Source organism: Heteronotia binoei, chromosome 1 (assembly GCF_032191835.1).
Source record: "Heteronotia binoei isolate CCM8104 ecotype False Entrance Well chromosome 1, APGP_CSIRO_Hbin_v1, whole genome shotgun sequence".
NCBI lineage: Eukaryota > Metazoa > Chordata > Lepidosauria > Squamata > Gekkonidae > Heteronotia > Heteronotia binoei.
Genome location: NC_083223.1, coordinates 8,236,822 through 8,258,100, shown reverse-complemented (window position 1 = coordinate 8,258,100; position 21,279 = coordinate 8,236,822). Strand labels below are relative to the sequence as shown.

General features: G+C 49.4%; 2 protein-coding genes across 3 annotated transcripts in view; one reads left to right on the top strand and one right to left on the bottom strand.

Moving 5' to 3' along the window:
• The window catches only part of VPS54 (VPS54 subunit of GARP complex), a 96,896-nt gene extending 81,171 nt beyond the window's left edge, over positions 1–15,725 (top strand). The window contains exons 20-23 of the mRNA XM_060230608.1: positions 1,042–1,122; positions 5,798–5,905; positions 12,802–12,896; positions 15,210–15,725. Of these exons, the coding sequence (XP_060086591.1) occupies positions 1,042–1,122; positions 5,798–5,905; positions 12,802–12,896; positions 15,210–15,315 (390 nt within the window). The 3' untranslated portion in view covers positions 15,316–15,725. The remainder of the gene's footprint in view (positions 1–1,041; positions 1,123–5,797; positions 5,906–12,801; positions 12,897–15,209) is intronic.
• Positions 15,726–18,377: 2,652 nt separating this feature from the next.
• UGP2 (UDP-glucose pyrophosphorylase 2) overlaps positions 18,378–21,279 on the bottom strand; it is a 58,510-nt gene continuing 55,608 nt past the window's right edge. For both annotated transcript variants that reach the window (XM_060230628.1, XM_060230620.1), the window contains exon 10: positions 18,378–19,291. In XM_060230628.1, the coding sequence (XP_060086611.1) occupies positions 19,184–19,291 (108 nt within the window). In that variant the 3' untranslated portion in view covers positions 18,378–19,183. The remainder of the gene's footprint in view (positions 19,292–21,279) is intronic.

Genomic DNA, 21,279 nt, shown 5'->3' with positions numbered 1-21,279 from the left:
TTTCTGATTGCCAAGGTATTTCCAGTCCCCTCTTTCTGATTGCCAAGGTATTTCCAATCCCCTCTTTCTGATTGCCAAGGTATTTCCAATCCCCTCTTTCTGATTGCCAAGGTATTTCCAGTTCCCTCTTTCTGATTGCCAAGGTATTTCCAATCCCCTCTTTCTGATTGCCAAGGTATTTCCAATCCCCTCTTTCTGATTGCCAAGGTATTTCCAGTCCCCTCTTTCTGATTGCCAAGGTATTTCCAGTTCCCTCTCTCTGATTGCCAAGGTATTTCCAATCCCCTCTTTCTGATTGCCAAGGTATTTCCAATCCCCTCTTTCTGATTGCCAAGGTATTTCCAGTCCCCTCATTCTGATTGCCAAGGTATTTCCAGTCCCCTCTTTCTGATTGCCAAGGTATTTCCAGTTCCCTCTCTCTGATTGCCAAGGTATTTCCAATTCCCGCTTTCAGAGAGCCAGTTTGGTGTAGTGGTTAAGTGTGCGAACTCTTATCTGGGAGAACTGGGTTTGATTCCCCACTCCTCCACTTGCAGCTGCAGGAATGGCCTTGGTTCAGCCATAGCTCTCGTAGGAGTTGTCCTTGAAAGTGTAGGGCAGCTTCTGTCAGAGCTCTCTCAGCCCCCCCTACCTCACAGGGTGTCTGTTGTTGCAGGGGGGCGGGGAAAGTAGAGGAGATTGTGACCACTCTGAGATTCAGAGTATAGGGCGGGATATAAATCCAATATCTTCTTCTTCGCCACTCTGAGATTTGGAGTGGAGGGTGAGATATAAATCCAGTTTTTTCTCCTCCTCCTCCTCATTGGTAGAGCCTCTGCTTGGCATGCAGAAGGTCCCAGGTTCAATCCCTGGCATCTCCAGTTAAAAAGACCAGGCAGTAGGGGATGGGAAAGACCTCAGCCTGAGACCCTGGAGAGCTGCTGCCAGTCTAAGCAGACAGGACTGGCCTTGATGGACCCAGGGTCTCCTTCAGTAGAAGGCAGCTTCATGTGTTCATGTGTTCACTGAATAATAAATGCTCGTTTGTTTGTTTTATTCCAGGATTATCACGACCACATAGCTGAAATTTCAGCCAAACTCGTAGCCATAATGGATAGCTTATTTGACAAGCTGCTCTCCAAGGTAATTGCTGGAAGATATAAATATGCCTTTTAAGTCACATCAGAGCTCTTTGTTTGAGGCAGAATTCTAAGCTGGCAAGTGTATAGGACCTCTTTAATTTCTCAGCAGTGTATTCCAGAACATGCGGCCTAATTTTATAGAATAACTCCTCGCTTGCTACGAGTCAGCTGGTGATTTCTTACAGTAAGGCAGGTTGCCTTTTGGCCGCAAAGATAAACAGGTGTAAAGTTCGTAATGGCTAAAGCAGGGATGGGGAACCTCCATCCCGAGGGCCGTATACGGCCCTCGAGGTCACTTGGTGTGGCCCCCGGGGATTGCTGGGCCAAACTGAGCCATGTGGCAGCCCCCTTGGGGCCTGGCTGGCCAGTGAGGATTGTGGGGCCCAGCCACACTGTGCGGTAGCCTCCTCAGGGCCAGGCAGGGATCACAGGGCCCAGATTTACTGTGCGACAGCCTCCCTGGGGCCTGGCTGGCCGGCCAGAATTGCTGCAGGGCCTGGAAAAGTGACTGTCACAGTTCAGTTGCACGTGATTATCCCAGGTGGTGTGGCCTAATATGCTAATATTAGGGGATGTGGTCTATGCTACTGAGTTCCTGCTGGGCTTTTTCTACAAAAAAGCCCTGGACCTATGCATTTGCCTAGGGCGGCGGGCTATGTGTGTGTGTCAGATTAGACTCTCCCCACATGACTTCATATAGAAAAACAATTATTTGCATTAATTTTGCTGGCCTGAATCAATCTTCCTGGAGCACTGTTTTTTAAGTTGATAATTTTTTATGGCCCGCGAGTGATGCTATAAATATCCATATGGTCCTTGGCGGAAAAAAGGTTCCCCACCCCTGATATAGGACCTCTGCAATTTCTCAGCAGTGTATTCCAGGGCATAATTTTATAAAATAATTCCTCGCATGCTACGAGTTAATATAGTCAGGTGGTGATTTCTTACAGTAAGGCAGGTTGCATTTTGGCCGCAAAGATAAGTGTAAAGTAGGTAATGTCTAAAGTAAGTGTGCTTAGCATCGGGGCCTCAGTCAGCCTCTGAGCGCTTATCCATAGGTAGGTGACTACTTTTGCCATGTGTGAAGTGGTGAAGGGGGAAATAGGCAGGCTTGTAAGCTCTTCACCACCACCACAGAGGTCGCCCAGAAAGAGAGTGCAAGAGCCAAGGGAGCCACTGGAAGGAGGGATAGAATTAAAGAGGGCTGCGCAGGGTTCCCTCTTTGTTTCATAGCTCTTGTAGAAGCTGTATTTAGTAACCATGGTGTCAAGGCAAAGACAGATGCATCATGGTGCAAACGGTGGTCAGTGATTTATATGATACATTTGTGTTCCACTAGTGCCAAAAAACAATTCTCTAATATTTCCCTGTGCTGGTCTTATGGGGACTGTTATTCCCAGCTTTTGTTTTTTAAAAAAGGTCTCCTTCTAGCATGGTTGTGTTGTAAAGTGCATACATAAATATTTTATCTTTCTGTGCAAAGAAAGTATTAAGAGTTTTAATAAAGACACGTGTCATATTTATTACTTGAGACTCTCAAAATCTGACATTTATTCTATGTGGCTCTTTAAAAAAAAAAAAAAGTAGTCTCCTGTGCAAGCACCAGTCATTTTCGACTCTGGGGTGACGCTGCTTTCACAACGTTTTCATGGCAGACTTTTTTACGGGGTGGTTTGCCATTGCCTTCCCAAGTCCTCTACACTTTCCCCCCAGCAAGCTGGGGACTCCTTTGACCGACCTCGGAAGGACGGAAGGCTGAGTCAGCCTGAGCCGGCTACCTGAAGCCAGCTTCCACCGGGATCGAACTCAGGTCGTGAGCAGAGAGTTCAGACTGCAGTACTGCAGCTTTACCACTCTGCGCCACGGGGCTCTTACACTAAGCAAAATTGGCCACCCCTGCTCTATATCAAATACTGCATCGGGTAGAATGGAGAATGAGCTAGGTCTGAAGTACATATAAAGAAAGATGGATTCCGAGTGCAAATACTTTCACCACCAGAGTAGCACGGTCATAGAAATGTTCATATTTCTGTGGAAGAAAAGGGCACAGCTAAAAGGAACAGGGGGGATTGAGTCTTTTTTTTTATTTAGGCTTCTAGTCTGATGTGTCGTTTTAGACGCGAGAGCCGTTTTCCATATTCCCATCGTCTGGTCGTTCATATCAAGGGCTACGGAAGCTTTCCAGCAAGACGTGATCAATTGTCTTGCAGCCGTTAACAAGCTTTTGATAATGCCCTCGAGCTGAGGCAGAGAAACAGTCTTCAACGTGACGCAGTAAAGCAACTGCAGGGTCCGGTGGTAAACGGCGGCCTGTTGATTCTAAAGCGTATGACAATATTTGGTGGTGGAAAGCACAGTCAGGTTTCAGCTGATGGCAACCCTGTCGGGTTTTTAAAGCAAAAAGAGGTTCAGAGGTGGTTTGCCGTTGCCTGCCTCTGCGTAGCAACCCTGGGCTTCCCCATTAGTCTCTCATCCCAAGTCCTAACCAGGGCTTACCTTGCTTGGCTTCTGAGATCTGATGAGACTGGGCTAGCCTGGGCCATTCAGACCAGGGCAGAGGTGGTTTGCCATTGCCTACCTCTGCGTAGCAACCTCGGACTTCTCAGTAGTCTCCCACACAGTTACTAACCAGGGCTTACCTTGCTTGGCGTCAGAGATCTGATGAGACAGGGCTTGCCTGGGCCATTCAGGTCAGGGCAGAGGTTGTTTGCCATTGCCTGCCTCTGCGTAGCAACCTCGGACTTCTCAGTAGTCTCCCATTCAATCGCTATCCGGGGCTTACCTTGCTTGGCTTCTGAGATCTGATGAGACTGGGCTAGCCGGAGCCATTCAGGTCAGGGCAGAGGTGGTTTGCCGTTGCCTGCCTCTGCGTAGCAACCCCGGGCTTCCTTGACGGCTTCCCATCCAACTACTAACCAGAGCTGACCTCTGCGACAAGACTGGGGGCAAAGCCTGGACCGTAAAGGTTCAGTTCAGCTCCAAAGAACCTGTTCAGAAATTTGCCCGACGTCCGACAAAGTGTTGACATCTCCAACATAAGACCTGGCAGAGAGTAGAATTAGGTTTTATCTTGCTTTGCGTAAAGCAGCTGCGCTCAGAGTAGACAGGGGAAAATACTGCCATTGAAAGATGCTCTCTCTCTCTCTCTCTTTTTTTAATCTAAAAAGACAGTTTTGGGGGGTTTTGTTATGGTGTCAGGAAGACCGAACTCTAGGCTGGTCTCTGCAAAATGGGACGACTTTGAGGGATATCTGCTTGGACACGGACACACACACACACTGCAGATACCTAGCACTTCTCGGAATGAAATCTTAGCTTATGGTAATAACCGCAGCATTCCAGGTCAGCACGGTCTGTTCTGCAAACTGCAGTTTAGAATTGAGCAGTTGGCAGGAAACGAAGAGCATCAAAGGGCTTCTGTGTGTTTTTTTTAGTCCAAATGCTTTCAGCTGTTTACACAAAGCCAAAAAAGAAAAAAGTGGCCAAGTATCAGTAATGTTTGCAGCTCTGGGCTGGGAAATACCTGGAGGTTCAGTGAAAGAGTTAAGGCCCACAGAAGTACCTCATTGGTACATAATACCTGGGGTGGCCAAACTGCGGCTCGGGAGCCACGTGTGGCTCTTGAAGCTTCATCAGCCAGTTTGGAGAAGGCATTTATCTCTTTAAATAACTTTGCCAAGCCAACCAGTAGCTTGGAGAATGCATTTAAAGTTGCTTTCTTTTCACCTCTCTCCCCCATCTATTTACCTTCCTTCCTTCCTTTCCTTCTTCCCTTCCTCCCTCCCTCCCTTTACTCCCTCCCTTCCTACCTTTCCTTCCTTTCCTCCCTTCCTCCCTCTCTTTCTCCCTTTCTTTCTTTCCTTCCTTTCCTTCTTTCCTTCCTTTCCTCTCTTCCTCCCTTTCTTCCTCCCTTTCCTTCCTTCCTTTCCTTCCTTTCCTCCCTTCCTTCCTTTCCTTCCTTCCCTTCCTTCCTCCCTCCCTCCCTCTCTTCCTTCCTTCCTTCCTCCGTCCCTCCCTTTCCTTCCTTTCTTCCTTTTTTTCCTCTCTTCCTCCCTCTGTTCCGTTCCTTTCCTCCCCTCCCTCCCTTTCTCTCTCTCTCTCTCTTTCTCTCTCTCTCTCTCCCTCTTTCTTTCTTTCTCCCCTCCCCTCCCCCTCCTTCCTTCCTTCCTTCCTTCCTTCCTTTCTTTCTTTCTTTCTTTCTTTCTTTCTTCCTTCCTTCCTTCCTCTCTTCCTCCCTCCCTTCCCTTCCTCTCTTCCTCCCTTTCCTTCCTTCCTTTCCTTCCTCCATTCCTCCCTCCCTCTCTTCCTCCCTTCCTTCCTTCCCTTCCCCCCTTCCTCCCTTTCCTCCCTTCCTTCCTTTCTATCCTTCCCTTCCCTCCTTTCCCTCCCTTCCTTCCCTTTCTCCCTTTCTTTATTTCCTTCCTTCCCTTCCCTCCCTTTCTCCCTGCAGCTCTCAAGCATCTGACATGTATTCTGCGTGGCTCTTACATTAGGCAAGTTTGGCGACTCCTGCCCAATCCCATAGAGTCCACCGCACAGAGCCACCATTTCCTCCAAGGGCATGCAACTCTGTCAGGCGGAGATCAGTTGTAATTGCAGGCGACCTCTCTCTGCCCGCTGGAAGTGGGCAGCCCGCAGTTCCAGTCTTCACAGCAGTCTTTCCTTTCTCTTTGCAGTATGAGGTCAAAGCCCCCGTCCCCTCCACCTGCTTCAGGAACATCTGCAAACAGATGGCGAAGATGCACGAAGCAATCTACGAGCTCCTCCCCGAGGAGCAAACGCAGGTGAGCCCGTTGGGAGTGGCTTTTCCGGTGCCGTTCTGTTCTCCTGCTCCCTGGAGCAGCTGAATGCCAGGAACAAGGCCTCTACTCAGGGACTCTTATCTGGGAGAACCGGGTTCAATTCCCCCCTCCTCCACTTGCAGCTGCTGAAATGGCCTTGGGTCAGCCAGAGCTCTCGCAGGAGTTGTCCTTGAAAGGGCAGCTTCTGAGAGAGCCCTCTCAGCCCCACCCGCCTCACAGGGTGTCTGTTGTGGGGGAGGAAGGTAAAGGAGATTGTGAGCCGCTCTGAGTCTCTGATTCAGAGAGAAGGGCGGGGTATAAGTCTGCAGTCGTCTTCTTCTTCACAGTGGGCTAGAGTGAAGGAGAAGCTTTGCAGAACCCAGTCCTGTTTGCAAAAGATTAAGTACTTGTTTTCCATTTCCGGGGTACCCAGATCAGAAGGCAGAAGACCAGTCTTTACTGGAACGACAGTATGATTTGGTTGCAGATGTGCATCACTGGGAAAGGAGGGAGTTGTTGAAATATACCTGGCACTACGTCTTGCGCGGGCAGAAATCCGAGACTGAGCACCGTCAGGTTGACCACCTGCAGAGACCCCGGGCCAGATCACGGCCAACTTGAAGCCCTAAGCAGACCCCAACAATGGTGCCCCTTTTAAACATTAGTCACTCGACGTGTCAAAGAAAGCGCTTTTTAAACAATGCAGATTAAAGTCAAATACGGCAGATTTGGGACTGGAATCGAGTTCTTCTACTGCAGACCGACATGGCTCCCCTCTCTAATGGTCTTAGTAACGCTCTCATTGTTATTGTTTTTATCACTTAGCAGTTGCTAGATATTGCTGGGCTTTGTTATTCGCCTGCTCACTAAATGGACTTTTGACTGTACCTTATTGTCGTAACACACACACACCCGGGGGGGGGGGGAGAGATATTTTTAACTGAGAAGTTTGTTATGTAAAAGTGTTACATAAACATACCATAAAATTCGTCCGAAGGTCTAAGCATTGCCTCTCAAGGTGAAATTCTGCCTTTCTTGCATTATCAAATCACCTGTAAATATTCCCAAATGGGGGAAAAAAAGACCTTGGGCGAGGTTTTTGCTTTTGGAATCTTTGCAATAATTCCTGGAAAAGTCGAGCAAGCTTTGCTGGGAGGCCAAGAGTATAACCTCTTTCCCTGACACGCTGAGCCAGTTTGGTGCAGTGGTTAAGTCAGCACACTCTTATCTGGGAGAACCGGGTTTGATTCCCCACTCCTCCACTTGCAGCTGCTGGAATGGCCATGGGTCAGCCAGAGCTCTCTTATCTGGTAGAACCGGGTTTGATTCCCCACTCCTCCACTTGCAGCTACTGGAATGGCCTTGGGTCAGCCATAGCTCTTTTATCTGGGAGAACCGGGTTTGATTCCCCACTCCTCCACTTGCAGCTGCTGGAATGGCCATGGGTCAGCCACAGCTCTCTTATCTGGGAGAACCGGGTTTGATTCCCCACTCCTCCACTTGCAGCTGCTGGAATGGCCTTGGGTCAGCCACAGCTCTCTTATCTGGGAGAACCGGGTTTGATTCCCCACTCCTCCACTTGCAGCTGCTGGAATGGCCTTGGGTCAGCCACAGCTCTCTTATCTGGGAGAACCGGGTTTGATTCCCCACTCCTCCACTTGCAGCTGCTGGAATGGCCATGGGTCAGCCATAGCTCTCTTATCTGGGAGAACCGGGTTTGATTCCCCACTCCTCCACTTGCACCTGCCGAAATGGCCTTGGGTCAGCCAAAGCTCTCTTATCTGGGAGAACCGGGTTTGATTCCCCACTCCTCCACTTGCAGCTGCTGGAATGGCCTTGGGTCAGCCAGAGCTCTCTTATCTGGGAGAACCGGGTTTGATTCCCCACTCCTCCACTTGCACCTGCCGAAATGGCCTTGGGTCAGCCAGAGCTCTCTTATCTGGGAGAACCGGGTTTGATTCCCCACTCCTCCGCTTGCAGCTGCTGGAATGGCCTTGGGTCAGCCAGAGCTCTCTTATCTGGGAGAACCGGGTTTGATTCCCCACTCCTCCACTTGCAGCTGCTGGAAGGGCCTTGGGTCAGCCAGAGCTATTGCAGGAGTTGTCCTTGAAAGGGTAGCCTCTGTCAGAGCTCTCTCAGCACCCCGTACCTCACAGGGTGTCTGTTGTGGGGGGAGGAAGGTTAAGGAGATTGTGAGCTGCTCTGAGACTCTGATTCAGAGAGAAAGGTGGGGTATAAATCTACAGTCTTCTTGTTGTTCTTCATGACTCTTTGTTATCAGCCCCGAGGATCAGCTTTCTGAAGGGAGAGACTGCTGAGCAGAGGGGAACGCACCCATCCCACAGTACGGGTGGTATAAGAGTGCAGGTGTAAATGTCTTGCCTTACTAAATCTACGTTGAAAGTGGAGTCTGCCTAGGGTTGCTGAGTCTCCTGACAGGCTAGAGGTGGGGAGGTGAGGTTGCCAGATTCAGGTTGAGAAACTTTTGTAGATTGAACAAAGCAGTACACAAGTGGCACCTTTAAGACCAACTAAGTTTTATTTAGAATGTGAGCTTCCGTATGCTCTTAAGCAGACTTCATCAGACAAAATGGGAATGGCAAGCAGCAATACGTAATGTAAGTGGGCAGGGTGGAATCATGGGAATGTTTTTAGCAGAATCACAAATAGGGATCCGTGTTTGTTAGTGTTAGGACAAAGCAGGGCTGGAAAAACACTGGCGGGTGATAAAAAACAGACTGCTGTCGTAGGTGTGAAGTGCCATAAATCTAGGTAACATTCTGGCCTTGTTAGTTGAAACAGAGGGCATGGTTTCTCAAGAGATTAGAACATCCATATAGTTTGCCATAAGATGGGTTGGTATATGCAATAAGACAAACAGCCAATATCCCCCATTTGTGGATTGAGTCTGGGGAAAATAGGGACCTCAGTGGGGTACAACGTCACAGAGTCCACCCTCCAAAACATCGATTTTCTCCAGGGGAACTGATCTCTGTAGTCTGGAGTGGAGATGAGCTATAATTCCAGGGGATCCCCAGGTCCCACCTGGAGGCTGGTATGGCGTAGTATTTAGAGCAGGGGGTGTCAAACATGTGGCCCGGGGGCCAAATCAGGCCCGAAAGGGCTCCTCTCAGGCCCTCAAGCAACCGGCTCTCATCTGCTTCCTTCTCCCTCTCTTGCTTCCTTCTGCGTCAGTCAAAAAACAGAATCCGTACAGAATTACTAGTCAGTACTAAATGTGGTAAGTTTTCGTACACAATCAATAACAATTCATAAATGATTTCATAGAATGCCAATCGATGTATACGAAGTTACTTCACGATGGCATCAGTGCTGTGAATTTAAACAAAGTCTCTCCAGGGATTTTTCTCCAACCTTGAGACTTTCTGCTAGATGCTCTGTAAAGAAAAACTTGTCGAGAGCCTGTTGACTGTACAAGACGTCGCCACGCTGAAACGTGCGCTATCCGCGGCTATCCACGTGGAGGGACCGCTTGGGACGACCGCTCCGTTTGGAATAACCTATGAGTGAACTTTTGCACTTGCTCAAGCACTTTGTTTAAATTCACAGCATGGATGCAATCAGGGGAGGGACGGTGGCTCAGTGGTAGAGCATCTGCTTGGGAAGCAGAAGGTCCCAGGTTCAATCCCTGGCATCTCCAAAAAAGGGTCCAGGCAAATAGGTGTGAAAAACCTCAGCTGGAGACCCTGGAGAGCCGCTGCCAGTCTGAGAAGACAATACTGATTTTGATGGACTGAGGGTCTGATTCAGTATAAGGCAGCTTCATATGTTCATATGTTTTGGGGAGGGACGGTGGCTCAGTGGCAGAGCATCTGCTTGGGAAGCAGAAGGTCCCAGGTTCAATCCCGGGCATCTCCAAAAAAGGGTCCAGGCAAATAGGTGTGAAAAACCTCCGCTTGAGACCCTGGAGAGCCGCTGCCAGTCTGAGAAGACAATACTGACTTTGATGGACCAAGGGTCTGATTCAGTAGAAGGCAGCTTCATATGTTAATATATTTGGGGAGGGATGGTGGCTCAGTGGTAGAGCATCTGCTTGGGAAGTAGAAGGTCTCAGGTTCAATCCCCAGCATCTCCAATTCAAAAGGGTCCAGGCAAATAGAGGTGAAAAACCTCAGCTTGAGACCCTGGAGAGCCGCTGCCAGTCTGAGAAGACAATACTGACTTTGATGGACCGAGCGTCTGATTCAGTAGAAGGCAGCTTCATATGTTCATATGAGGCAGCTTTGTATATATTTATTGGAATTCTATGAAATCGTTTACGAATTGCTGTCGATTGCGTAATGAAACTTATTACGTTTCGTAGTGGCTAGTAATTTTGTACGGATTTGGGGTTTTTGATTGCATCTTGCCTCCGTACTTCTCCCTTGCGCTCCTTCCGCATCAGGGCCAGATTAACAATTAGGCCAAGCAGGCACTGGCCTAGGGGACCGCACACCTGTAGGGGCCCCAGGCTGACTCCCCCCTCACCCATTTCCCCCCCTGCTTGCAGCCTGCCCGGCCTCCGCACACAGCCAGCAACTGAGCCGCTCTTTGCCCGAGTTGCCTGGCGCGGCTGCTGCTGGCATTGTCGCCAAGTTTGCCTCCCTCTGCCTCTCCCCCGCAGCTTCGTCAAAGGGGCTTTTGAGAAGGGGCCTGCAGGCTGCTGCGGGGGCTTTGGGTGGTGGTGGGGTGCTCCGACTCTGAGATGATTAGCCAGGGGCGCCCCCAAGATTTTGACTCCCTAGCACTGGCGCTCCCCGGCACTGTTCTGCATCACAGTTTGCTTTGCCAGGCTCCAGGGCCGGTGCGTGGGAGTAGGCAACGTAGGCAGTCGCCTAGGGCGCCGCCTGGCCTAGGGTAAACCACGGGGCATCCCCTCCCCGACTCTGGCTCTTGACCACTGTCGCCTTGTCCTCTCCCGTCACCAAGCTGCCCTCCACAAAGCCAAGCCACCCCCCTCTCCCCGATGTGCGACTTGGCCTCCCACCTCATCCCATCCTGCCACCCTCCTTCCTAACGTGGCCGGCAAGCACTTATTCTCGCAGGGTTTTTTTATAACTTATCACATTTTGGGGGGGGGGAATTAAAAATCAGCAAATTAAAAATGTGAGAAGTTTTAAGTTCGGCACACTTCAATTTCCCTATTTTTTAATAGGGGGGAGGGCGCCAGTGGGGTGATTTGCCTAGCACTGGCGCTGCCAGGCTCTCTCAATCGCGCAGCAGAGCTACTAAGCCAAGCCTCTCTTCCTTTCCCCTCCTGGTCCTCTGGGGAAGGAACAAATGAAGGAAAGAGCCAGAGCTTCCTTTGCCCAGCTCCCTGGATCCCACGGGAGAGATACACCGTGAAGACCGACAAGTGCTGACGTTTTGAGCATGTTTTAAGGTTTTTTTTTAAAAAAAAATCTTTAATTGTGTTTATGTCCTTTACAAAGTTTATATCTTTGCTACCTGACCTTACGTTTTATGACACACAGCCCGACAAGGTCTCATTTATGTCAGATCCGGCCCTCGTAACAAATGAGTTTGACACCCCTGGTTTGAAGTGTAGGGGTCCCCAACCCTTCCGAACCAGTGGGCACCGTCGGAATTCTGACTCACAGTGGCAGCCCAAGGATGGTTGCCGCGGGAGACAAAGGCACCCGTGCAGAGGAAGTCCCAACGCAGGGGAGGGGAGGGGTGTGATTAAGGAACAAGACTAGAACAGACGGGCGAGAGAGTATGAAGCCAATACTGCTGCGGTTGCTGCCACTGAAACCATGTTATTTTAATCTGGACAGCGGGTGAGGTCTCCAGTGATCAATCAGAAGTCCTGCTTGGCAAAAGACCGGACTGCTTGGTTGGTGCCAAGCATGTCAGTGGGCACCATGGCAACCCCTGGTGTAGGGCTAGGTTCTCGAGGATCCAGGTTCGAGTCCCTACTCTGCTGTGGGCACTCGGTGGGTAGCTTAGGGCCAGTCAGAGAGCCAGTTTGGTGTAGTGGTTAAGTGCGTGGACTCTTGTCTGGGAGAACTGGGTTGGATTCCCCACTCCTCCACTTGCAGCTGCTGGAGTGACCATGGGTCGGTCATAATTCTCTCAGCACTGTTCTCTCAAGAGCAGCTCTCTCAGCCCCATTTACCTCTAAGCTGCGAAGTCTTGTGATCAAAAATGCTACTTCGTGAGCTACTGGCATTAAAGTTGTGATCTACTGCATAACTTAGTTTGCTCTAGGGCCATTTTTTCCTGAGCTGAGACAGAAGTGTGTGACCTGGAGGCTAAAATATTGTGAGCTAGCTCACACGAACTCAGCTTAGAGGGAACACTGGGCACAGGGTGTCTGTTGTGGGGAGGGGAAGGGAAAAGTGATTCTAAGCCACTTTGAGGCTCCTTTGAGCAGTAAAGGGCAGGGTGTAAATCCAATTTCCTCCTCCTCCTCCTCCTCTTCTTCTCCTGCTCCTTCTCCTCCTCCTCTTCTCCTCCTCCTCTTCTTCTTTTCCTTCTCCTTCTCCTCTTCTTCTCCTCCTCCTTCTCCTCCTCTTCTTCTCCTCCTCCTCTTCTTCTTCTCCTTTTCCTCCTCCTCTTCGCCTTCTCATCCTCCTCCTCTCCTCTTCTCCTTCTCCTCCTCTTCTTCTCCTTCTCCTCCTCCTCTTCTTCTCCTCCTCTTCTTCTTCTCCTCCTCTTCTCCTCCTTCTCATCCTCCTCCTCTCCTTCTTCTTCTCCTCCTCCTCCTCCTCCTCTTCTCCTTCTCCTCATCCTCTTCTTCTTCTTTTTCTTCTTCTCCTTCTTCTCCTTCTCCTCCTTCTCCTTCTCCTTCTTCCTGTAACACAGCTTCCCATCTTGCTCTGCCTACATTAAATTTAAGTATTCTGCATTCTTCAGGAGGATAAAACCTTGAGCACTTTCTTTCTTTTGTCTCCTAGATGCTCTTTTTACGAATAAACGCAAGCTACAAACTCCATTTGAAGAGGCAGCTGGCCCACTTAAACGTCATCAACGACGGGGGACCTCAAAACGGGTATGTTGCGTAAGGAGTAGATTTGGCTGCCGTGTTTTACATTCCAAACTTCTGGGCTGCAGTAAGAAAGCAACCAACAGCATCATGTCTGTTGATAACAGCGTTGTCTGCCAGTTACATTGATTTAATTACAGGCCTCAGATTACATTTGTTCGCTATATTAGCAAACCATATTGAATGTGAATTTTGCAGTGCCCAAGTTGTGGCAGGTCAGGGAGAATCTCTGCGTAGAAATATTGTGAGCCAAAATCTGAAGAATAGGTCAGGAATCCCTCTCTCTGCCCTGTGATTGTCCTTCCAGAGGAACTGGTTGGCCACTGTGTGAGACAGGAGGCTGGACTAGATGGACCCTCACTGATCTGATCCAGCAGGGCTCTTCTGATGTTCTTATGAAGGCCTCAGCCTCTCTACCCTGTTGCTGGCCCTCCAGAGGAACTGGTTGGCCACTGTGTGAGACAGGAGGCTGGACTAGATGGAGCCTCACTGGTCAGATCCAGCAGGGCTCTTCTGCTGTTCTTATGAAGGCCTCAGCCTCTCTGCCCTGTTGTTGGCCCTCCAGAAGAACTGGTTGGCCACTGTGTGAGACAGGAGGCTGGACCAGATGGACCCCTGGTAGTCCCCTGTTCAAGCACTAGTTGTTTCTGACTCTGGGGTGACATCGCCTTATGACGTTTTCACGGCAGATGTTTTACGGGGCGGTTTGCCATTGTCTTCCCCAGTCAGCTACACCCCCCCCACCCCAGCAAGCTGGGTGCTCATTTGACCGACCTCGGAAGAAGGGGAGGCTGAGTCAACCTTGAGCCGACTACCTGAACCCAGCTCCCGCCAGGATCGATCTCAGGTCGTGAGCAGAGCTTAGGACTGCAGTACTGCAGCTTTACCACTCTGCACCACAGGGCTATCTGGAAAGTACAATCCCTATAAAAATTAGCTTTGCCCACTGTGTTCCTGAGTAACAGTGAAGTTTAAAACCCAACAAGGGCCCCCTTGCCCACGGAAGATGATAATAAATCCATCCCATTTTATGAGTGGGTCAGAGCCTGCCTTGTTTCATACTTATCTCAATGCTCCCCCCCCCCCCCCTTCAACTGCAGCCCCTAGCAAAAACCTTTCAGGAAACCGGTGGGAAAAATTAGTGAAAGTTCTGTGGAAGTTTCTCTCACTTGTAGGTTATCACCCAGCTCTGGATTTGTGTTAAATGTATGAACATATGAAGCTGCCTTCTACTGAATCAGACCCTGGGTCCATCAAAGTCAGTATTGTCTACTCAGACTGGCAGCGGCTCTCCAGGGTCTCAAGCTGAGGTTTTTCACACCTAATTGCCTTGACCCTTTTTTGGAGATGCCGAGGATTGATCCTGGGACCTTCTGTTTAGCGAGCACTGAGCCACCGTCCCTAATAGAGACTGTAATTGTTTTGGCACAGTTGGGTTTTTTTTGGTCTATCACTGTGCAGTCACTCTGTTATTTCGCTGGCTTGTATTTGGGCAGGAGGCCACCAAAAAGTTCAGGGTTACTAAGCAGAGGCAGGCAATGGCAAACCGCCTCCAGTTTGGTGTAGTGGTGAAGTGCGCAGACTCTTATCTGGGAGAACCGGGTTTGATTCCCCACTCCTCCGCTCGCAGCTGCTGGAATGGCCTTGGGTCAGCAATAGCTCTAATGGAGAGCCAGTTTGGTGTAGTGGTGAAGTGCATGGACTCTTATCTGGGAGAACCGGGTTTGATTCCCCACTCCTCCGCTCGCAGCTGCTGGAATGGCCTTGGGTCAGCAATAGCTCTAATGGAGAGCCAGTTTGGTGTAGTGGTGAAGTGCATGGACTCTTATCTGGGAGAACCGGGTTTGATTCCCCACTCCTCCGCTCGCAGCTGCTGGAATGGCCTTGGGTCAGCAATAGCTCTAATGGAGAGCCAGTTTGGTGTAGTGGTGAAGTGCATGGACTCTTATCTGGGAGAACCGGGTTTGATTCCCCACTCCTCCGCTCGCAGCTGCTGGAATGGCCTTGGGTCAGCCATAGCTCTCATAGAAGTTGTCCTTAAAAGGGCAGCTTCTGTCAGAGCTCTCTCAGCCCCACCTACCTCACAGGCTGTCTGCTGTGGGGGAGGAAGGTAAAGGAGATTGTGAGCCACTCTGAGATTCGGAGTGGAAGGTGGGGTATTATTATTACTACATTGTAACATATAATGAAATAATTACACAACTCACGGCCTGGTTGCTAACAGGCCACGGGCCGGTACCGGTCCACGGCCCAGGGGTTGGGGACCCCTGCTTTAATGTACCTCCCGCCTTAACCCTTTTTCTTACGTTTCGAATACAGGTTGGTTACAGCCGACGTAGCTTTTTACACTGGAAACCTTCAAGCTCTGAAAGGCCTTCAAACCCTGGACTTAAACATGGCCGAGATCTGGGAACAGAAGAGGTGATAATACAGCAGGGCAGTGGCTCGCCCTCTCAGCTTGGGATAAGCCGCTGCTGCTACTTTTCAGTAGGCGAATACGTGGAACCTAGAAGAGGAAATTCCCTCGACGTTTGATGGCATCTCGGATCTCGGCGACCTCGGGAGAGAAACTTTCCTCGGAGAAGAAAGGAGGGATCGGCTCTGTCTTCGGGATTTCTTCATGCTCAGGTTTCTTTGGACCAAATCCAAAAGAATACATAGCTGTAACACAGCTGCTGTTGGCTAGAGAGTTGCGCAGGCAAGTTTTGTGTTTTAAAAAGCTGTCCTGCGGTTCCTCCAGCGCAACCAAACTCACACGGCGTCTCTCGCCTCTATTTAAGTTGACGAGAGTTTGGAAATCCTTGCAAAATTCCATAAAACGTTTTCCACTATAAATCTGTTCGAAAGTTGTTTTTTTTAACAGATGTCCCTATGCTCTTTGGTTTGCCTGCATACAACAAAGGTATCTCTGAGGACAAGACCTTGAAAACGACGCTGCGGAGGTGGCCCGTAATTCTTCTGGGATGAGCAGTCAGCTCCCAAGAACGCGTTTTATATGATAGGGACAGTTTCCAGACATTAATGGAGAGCCAGTTTGGTGTAGTGGTGAAGTGTGCGGACACTTATCTGGGGGAACCGGGTTTGATTCCTCGCTCCTCCACTTGCAGCTGCTGGAACGGCCTTGGGTCAGCCATAGTGGTTAAGTGAGTGGTTTCTTATCTGGGAGAACCGGGTTTGATTCCCCACTCCTCCGCTTGCAGCTGCTGGAATGGCCTTGGGTCAGCCATAGCTCTCTTATCTGGGAGAACAGGGTTTGATTCCCCACTTCTCCACTTGCAGCTGCTGGAATGGCCTTGGGTCAGCCATAGTGGTTAAGTGAGCGGACTCTTATCTGGGAGAACTGGGTTTGATTCCCCACTTCTCCACTTGCAGCTGCTGGAATAGCCTTGGGTCAGCCATAGTGGTTAAGTGAGCGGACTCTTATCTGGGAGAACCGGGTTTGATTCCCCACTCCTCCGCTTGCAGCTGCTGGAATGGCCTTGGGTCAGCCATAGCTCTCTTATCTGGGAGAACAGGGTTTGATTCCCCACTTCTCCACTTGCAGCTGCTGGAATGGCCTTGGGTCAGCCATAGTGGTTAAGTGAGCGGACTCTTATCTGGGAGAACTGGGTTTGATTCCCCACTTCTCCACTTGCAGCTGCTGGAACAGCCTTGGGTCAGCCATAGTGGTTAAGTGAGCGGACTCTTATCTGGGAGAACCGGGTTTGATTCCCCACTCCTCCGCTTGCAGCTGCTGGAATGGCCTTGGGTCAGCCATAGCTCTCTTATCTGGGAGAACAGGGTTTGATTCCCCACTTCTCCACTTGCAGCTGCTGGAATGGCCTTGGGTCAGCCATAGCTCTTGCAGGAGTTGTCCTTGAAAGGGCAGCTGAGAGCTCTCTCAGCCCCACCCACCTCACAGGGTGTCTGTTGTGGGGGGAGAAGATATAGGAGATTGTAAGCCGCTCTGAGTCTCTGATTCAGAGAGAAGGGCGTGGTATAACTCTGCAGTCGTTGTCTTAATCATTTCAGAACCTGGGATTATAATTTGCCGATTTCTACATATCCCGTACCTTCTGTTGTCTCTGCCTTCCCACCTAATTAACTTTATTTGAAAGACGCAGTTGCAATGGTCCATCCTACACTGCAAGAGCGGTGCTAGATGTGGTGTGACTAATCCAAGGTTGGGTTTGGGGTTTAACACTGCATTTCAGGCCGGTATCTGCCTGTCCGAAGTAACAAAGTGCCTGTGTGTTTCCGCTCACCGCATTCGACACGAACCTAGTGAGTGCCTATGCTTGTGATGATTGTGTACAATGGGTACGGTGTGTTTTGAGCCTCTGGTTTCAGCAGACAAGGCATGCCTCTCTGTTAACATGAGCAGAAGTCATTTGTCAACCAAAATAAAGCTATCCAATGAGCTGTTTAAAGAGACCAACTTCTTTAATCGTAGTAACCTCATGTTGAGAGCCGGTTTGGTGTAGTGGTGAAGTGTGTGGACTCTTATCTGGGAGAGCCGGGTTCGATTCCCCACTCCTCCACTTACAGCTGCTGGAATGGTCTTGGGTCAGCCATAGCTCTCACAGGAGTTATCCTTGAAAGGGCAGCTTCTGGGAGAACTCTCTCAGCCCCACCCACCTCACAGGGTGTCTGCTGTGGGGGAGGAAGGTAAAGGAGATTGTACGCCAATCTAAGCCTCTGAAATTTGGAGTGGAGGGCGGGATATAAATCTCTTTAATGACAGCCAGTTTGGTGTAGTAGTTAAGTGTGTGGACTCTTATCTGGGAGAACCGTGTTTGATTCACCACTCCTCTACTTGCATCTGCTGGAATGGCCTTGGGTCAGCCATAGCTCTCGTAGGAGTTGTCCTTGAAGGGGCTGCTTCTGGGAGAACTCTCTCAGCCCCACCCACCTCACAGGGTGGCTGTTGTGGGGGAGGAAGATAAAGATTAAGAACATAAGAGAAGCCATGTTGGATCAGGCCAATGGCCCATCCAGTCCAACACTCTGTGTCACATAAGAACATAAGAGAAGCCATGTTGGATCAGGCCAATGGCCCATCCAGTCCAACACTCTGTGTCATAGTGGCCAAAAAAAAAAAAAACCACACAAACCCAAGTGCCATCAGGAGGTTCACAGGTGGAGCTAGAAGCCCTTCCACTTTGCCCCCCCCAAAGCACCAAGAACATCACTGCCCCAGACAGTTCCAATAATATGCTGTGGTTAATAACCACTGATGGACCTCTGCTCCATATTTTTATCCAAACCCCTCTTGAAGCTGGCTGTGTTTGTAGCCGCCACCACGTCCTGTGGCAGTGAATTCCACGTGTTAATCACCCTTTGGGTGAAGAAGTACTTTGGGTGAAGAGATTGTGAGCCGCTCTGAGAGGAGGGCAGGATATAAATCCAATATCATCATCATCATCTTAATACCAGCATCTCTCTCTCTCACACACACACAACACAAACACACACAAAACCTGAGACTGATTTTCCAGACAAGGGAGATGGGGCTTTGATTTTTATTTCAGTACCTGTACAGATGTTGACGGTTGCATCTATAATTGTGTGGACACATGATCCGATCGTATGAACGTTACCCCGAAGACGGGGCTCGTTCTGTTGTCTGAAAAAGCAGAACGGAGCACGTGGAGGTACCACAAGAGAGAAGCGGCTGACGAAGACAGAAGCGAAACAATCCCGACGCTTCCATCACACGTGCCTTTTTCTTTGGGTAAGTAACACACGGCCGACACACACCAGAGCAGAACAAAACGTGAGGTATTGAATTTTTCTTTTTAAGAGTAGCATCACTTGAAGTAAGTATAAAGTAGGTGAAGTCGTAAGGTGTTAACAACTTCAGGGCTAGATTTTTTTTTTTTTTTTTTAGAAAATCCATTTATTTGCCTCGGTAGCAAAACATCTGGTTTTTAAAATTTCTTTAGAGGGAGCCGTTTCACACTTCACGACGTAGTAGCCGTTCATAGCCGACGGGCTCTTGCTTCACAGCTTTTCCAGTTTGCAAGCAAAACTCACGGAACGTTAACACACCCGACGTCTTTAACGCGAGAGCTGCCTGCCTTTTTTCTTAAGACAAGTAATATTGCACTTTCGGTTATATTAATTCTGAGTTAAATCGTTTTAGAAACCGGCTTTTGGTATCTTCCAGACAGAACAGGAAAAAAATCTACTTGGAAAATAATACTGGAGGGTACAGGAAGTGGGGTAACTAATTCGGGAGGGCCCTCTTTACGCACACATCTAATGCTGACGGGTTCTTCCACTCGGTGGCGAGTCTGATTGTTCGTGACCCTTCAGTGATCCAGGATGCGAAGGTTGCCGGAGACTATTTTGTTCTCCAAGACTGCACCGGGCGGGATATCTATCCTGTCTCCGTGGTTCGCGATAATGATGACGGTGCCCTAGGGATCAAACCAAAATAAATGTTTATCCAAACTTGCTTAATGTCAGAGCTGCATAAAATAAATGTCAGATGTTTGAGAGCCGCAAGACATGAACATATGTTTGAGAGTTGGAGGGAGGGAGGAAGAAGAAGAATTGCAGATTTATACCCCGTGGCGCAGAGCGGTAAAGCTGCAGTACTGCAGTCGGAGCCCTCTGCTCACGACCTGAGTTCGATCCCAGCGGAAGCTGGTTCAGGTAGTCGGCTCGAGGTCGACTCAGCCTTCCATCCTTCTGAGGTCGGTAAAATGAGTCCCCAGCTTGCTGGGGGGAAAGTGTAGAGGACTGGGGAAGGCAATGGCAAACCACCCTGTAAAAAGTCTGCTGTGAAAACGTTGTGAAAGCAACGTCACCCCAGAGTCAAAAATGACTGGTGCTTGCACAGGGGACCTTTCCTTTACCTTTTACCCCGCCCTTCTCTCTGAATCAGAGACTCAGAGCGGCTTACAATCTCCCATATCTTCTCCCCCCACAACAGACACCCAGTGAGGTGGGTGGGGCTGAGAGGGCTCTCCCAGGAGCTGCACTTTCAAGGACAACCTCTGCCAGAGCTATGGCTGACCCAAGGCCATTCCAGCAGGTGCAAATAGAGGAGTGGGGAATCAAACCTGATTCTCACAGATAAGAGTCCATGCACTTAACCACTACACCGAACTGGAAAGAAGGAAAGGGGAGGGAGGGTGGACGGGATGGAGAGAAGGAAGGAAAATAGATGGGAGAGGGAGATGGAGGTCAAAAGAAAGCAACTTTAATTTTACATGCCTTCTCCAAGCTGGACAACAAGGCAGTGGGGGCTTGGAGAGCCACACAATGTGTGTGAAAGAGCTCCCAAGCCACAGTTTGGCCACCCCTGGTTTAGACGATAAACAAACCCTCAGCTATAGCAGCGAGCAGGCAGTCAGCAGAAGAAAAGAAATAAGGTTTCAAAGACACACACATCTCCAACCGTTTATTCCTGAGTAAGCCTCACTGACTTTAAATCCAGCTACTCTGGAATACAGTCGCAGAGTTCAGAGGTCAAGGAGTCTGAGTTCATCTGGAGATCAAAGTGAAGATACACTCCACAAGAAATCACTTCCTGGATCTTTTCCTGGGCTGAAAACCTCACAAAGTACACCTTGCTGAGCACAGGGCAGTGGTGTGACCCAAAACCTAACAGAACATAGTCCACCTATATGAAGCACAGGGGCTCTTGGAAAAGTGTTGTTTAACTTATAGTGTATTTTACAATCAATTTATATTGTAAGCAGTGTTCCCTCTAAGCTGAGTGAATGTGAGCTAGCTCAGATTTTAGCCTCCGGCTTACCCATTTTTGTCTTAAAGGTAAAGGTAGTCCCCTGTGCAAGCACCAGTCATTTTCGACTCTGGGGTGATGCAGCTTCCACGTTTTCAAGGCAGACTTTTTACAGAGTTGTTTGCCATTGCCTTCCCCAGTCATCTACACTTTCCCCACAGCAGGCTGGGGACGCCTTTTCCCGACCTCGGAAGTATGGAAGGCTGAGTCAACCTGGAGCCAGCTACCTGAACCCAACTTCCACCGGGATCAAACTCAGGTCGTGAGCAGAGCTTAGGACTGCAGCTTTACCACCCTGCGCCGCGGGGCTCTTAGCTCAGAAAAAATGGCCCCAGAGCAACCCAACTGATGCCGTAGCTCACAACCTTAATGCCAGTAGCTCACAAAGCAGAGTTTTTTGCTCACAAGACTCCACAGTTTAGAGAGGGAGTATTAATTGTAAGCTAAGGTAGCAAACAAAGATTTTTAACTAATGCTTTAGCATGACATTTCAGACACTAAAGGGCAGAGATGTCTCTACTAGAAAACAATAAACACTACAAAATTCGAATAGTCTTGTTTCAGGTATCGATGCTATAACAGTTTTCTGTGAGTTTTCATGAAGACGGAGAGAGACGCTGCTTTCCTCATTACACATTCTATGCCCTTTCAGCT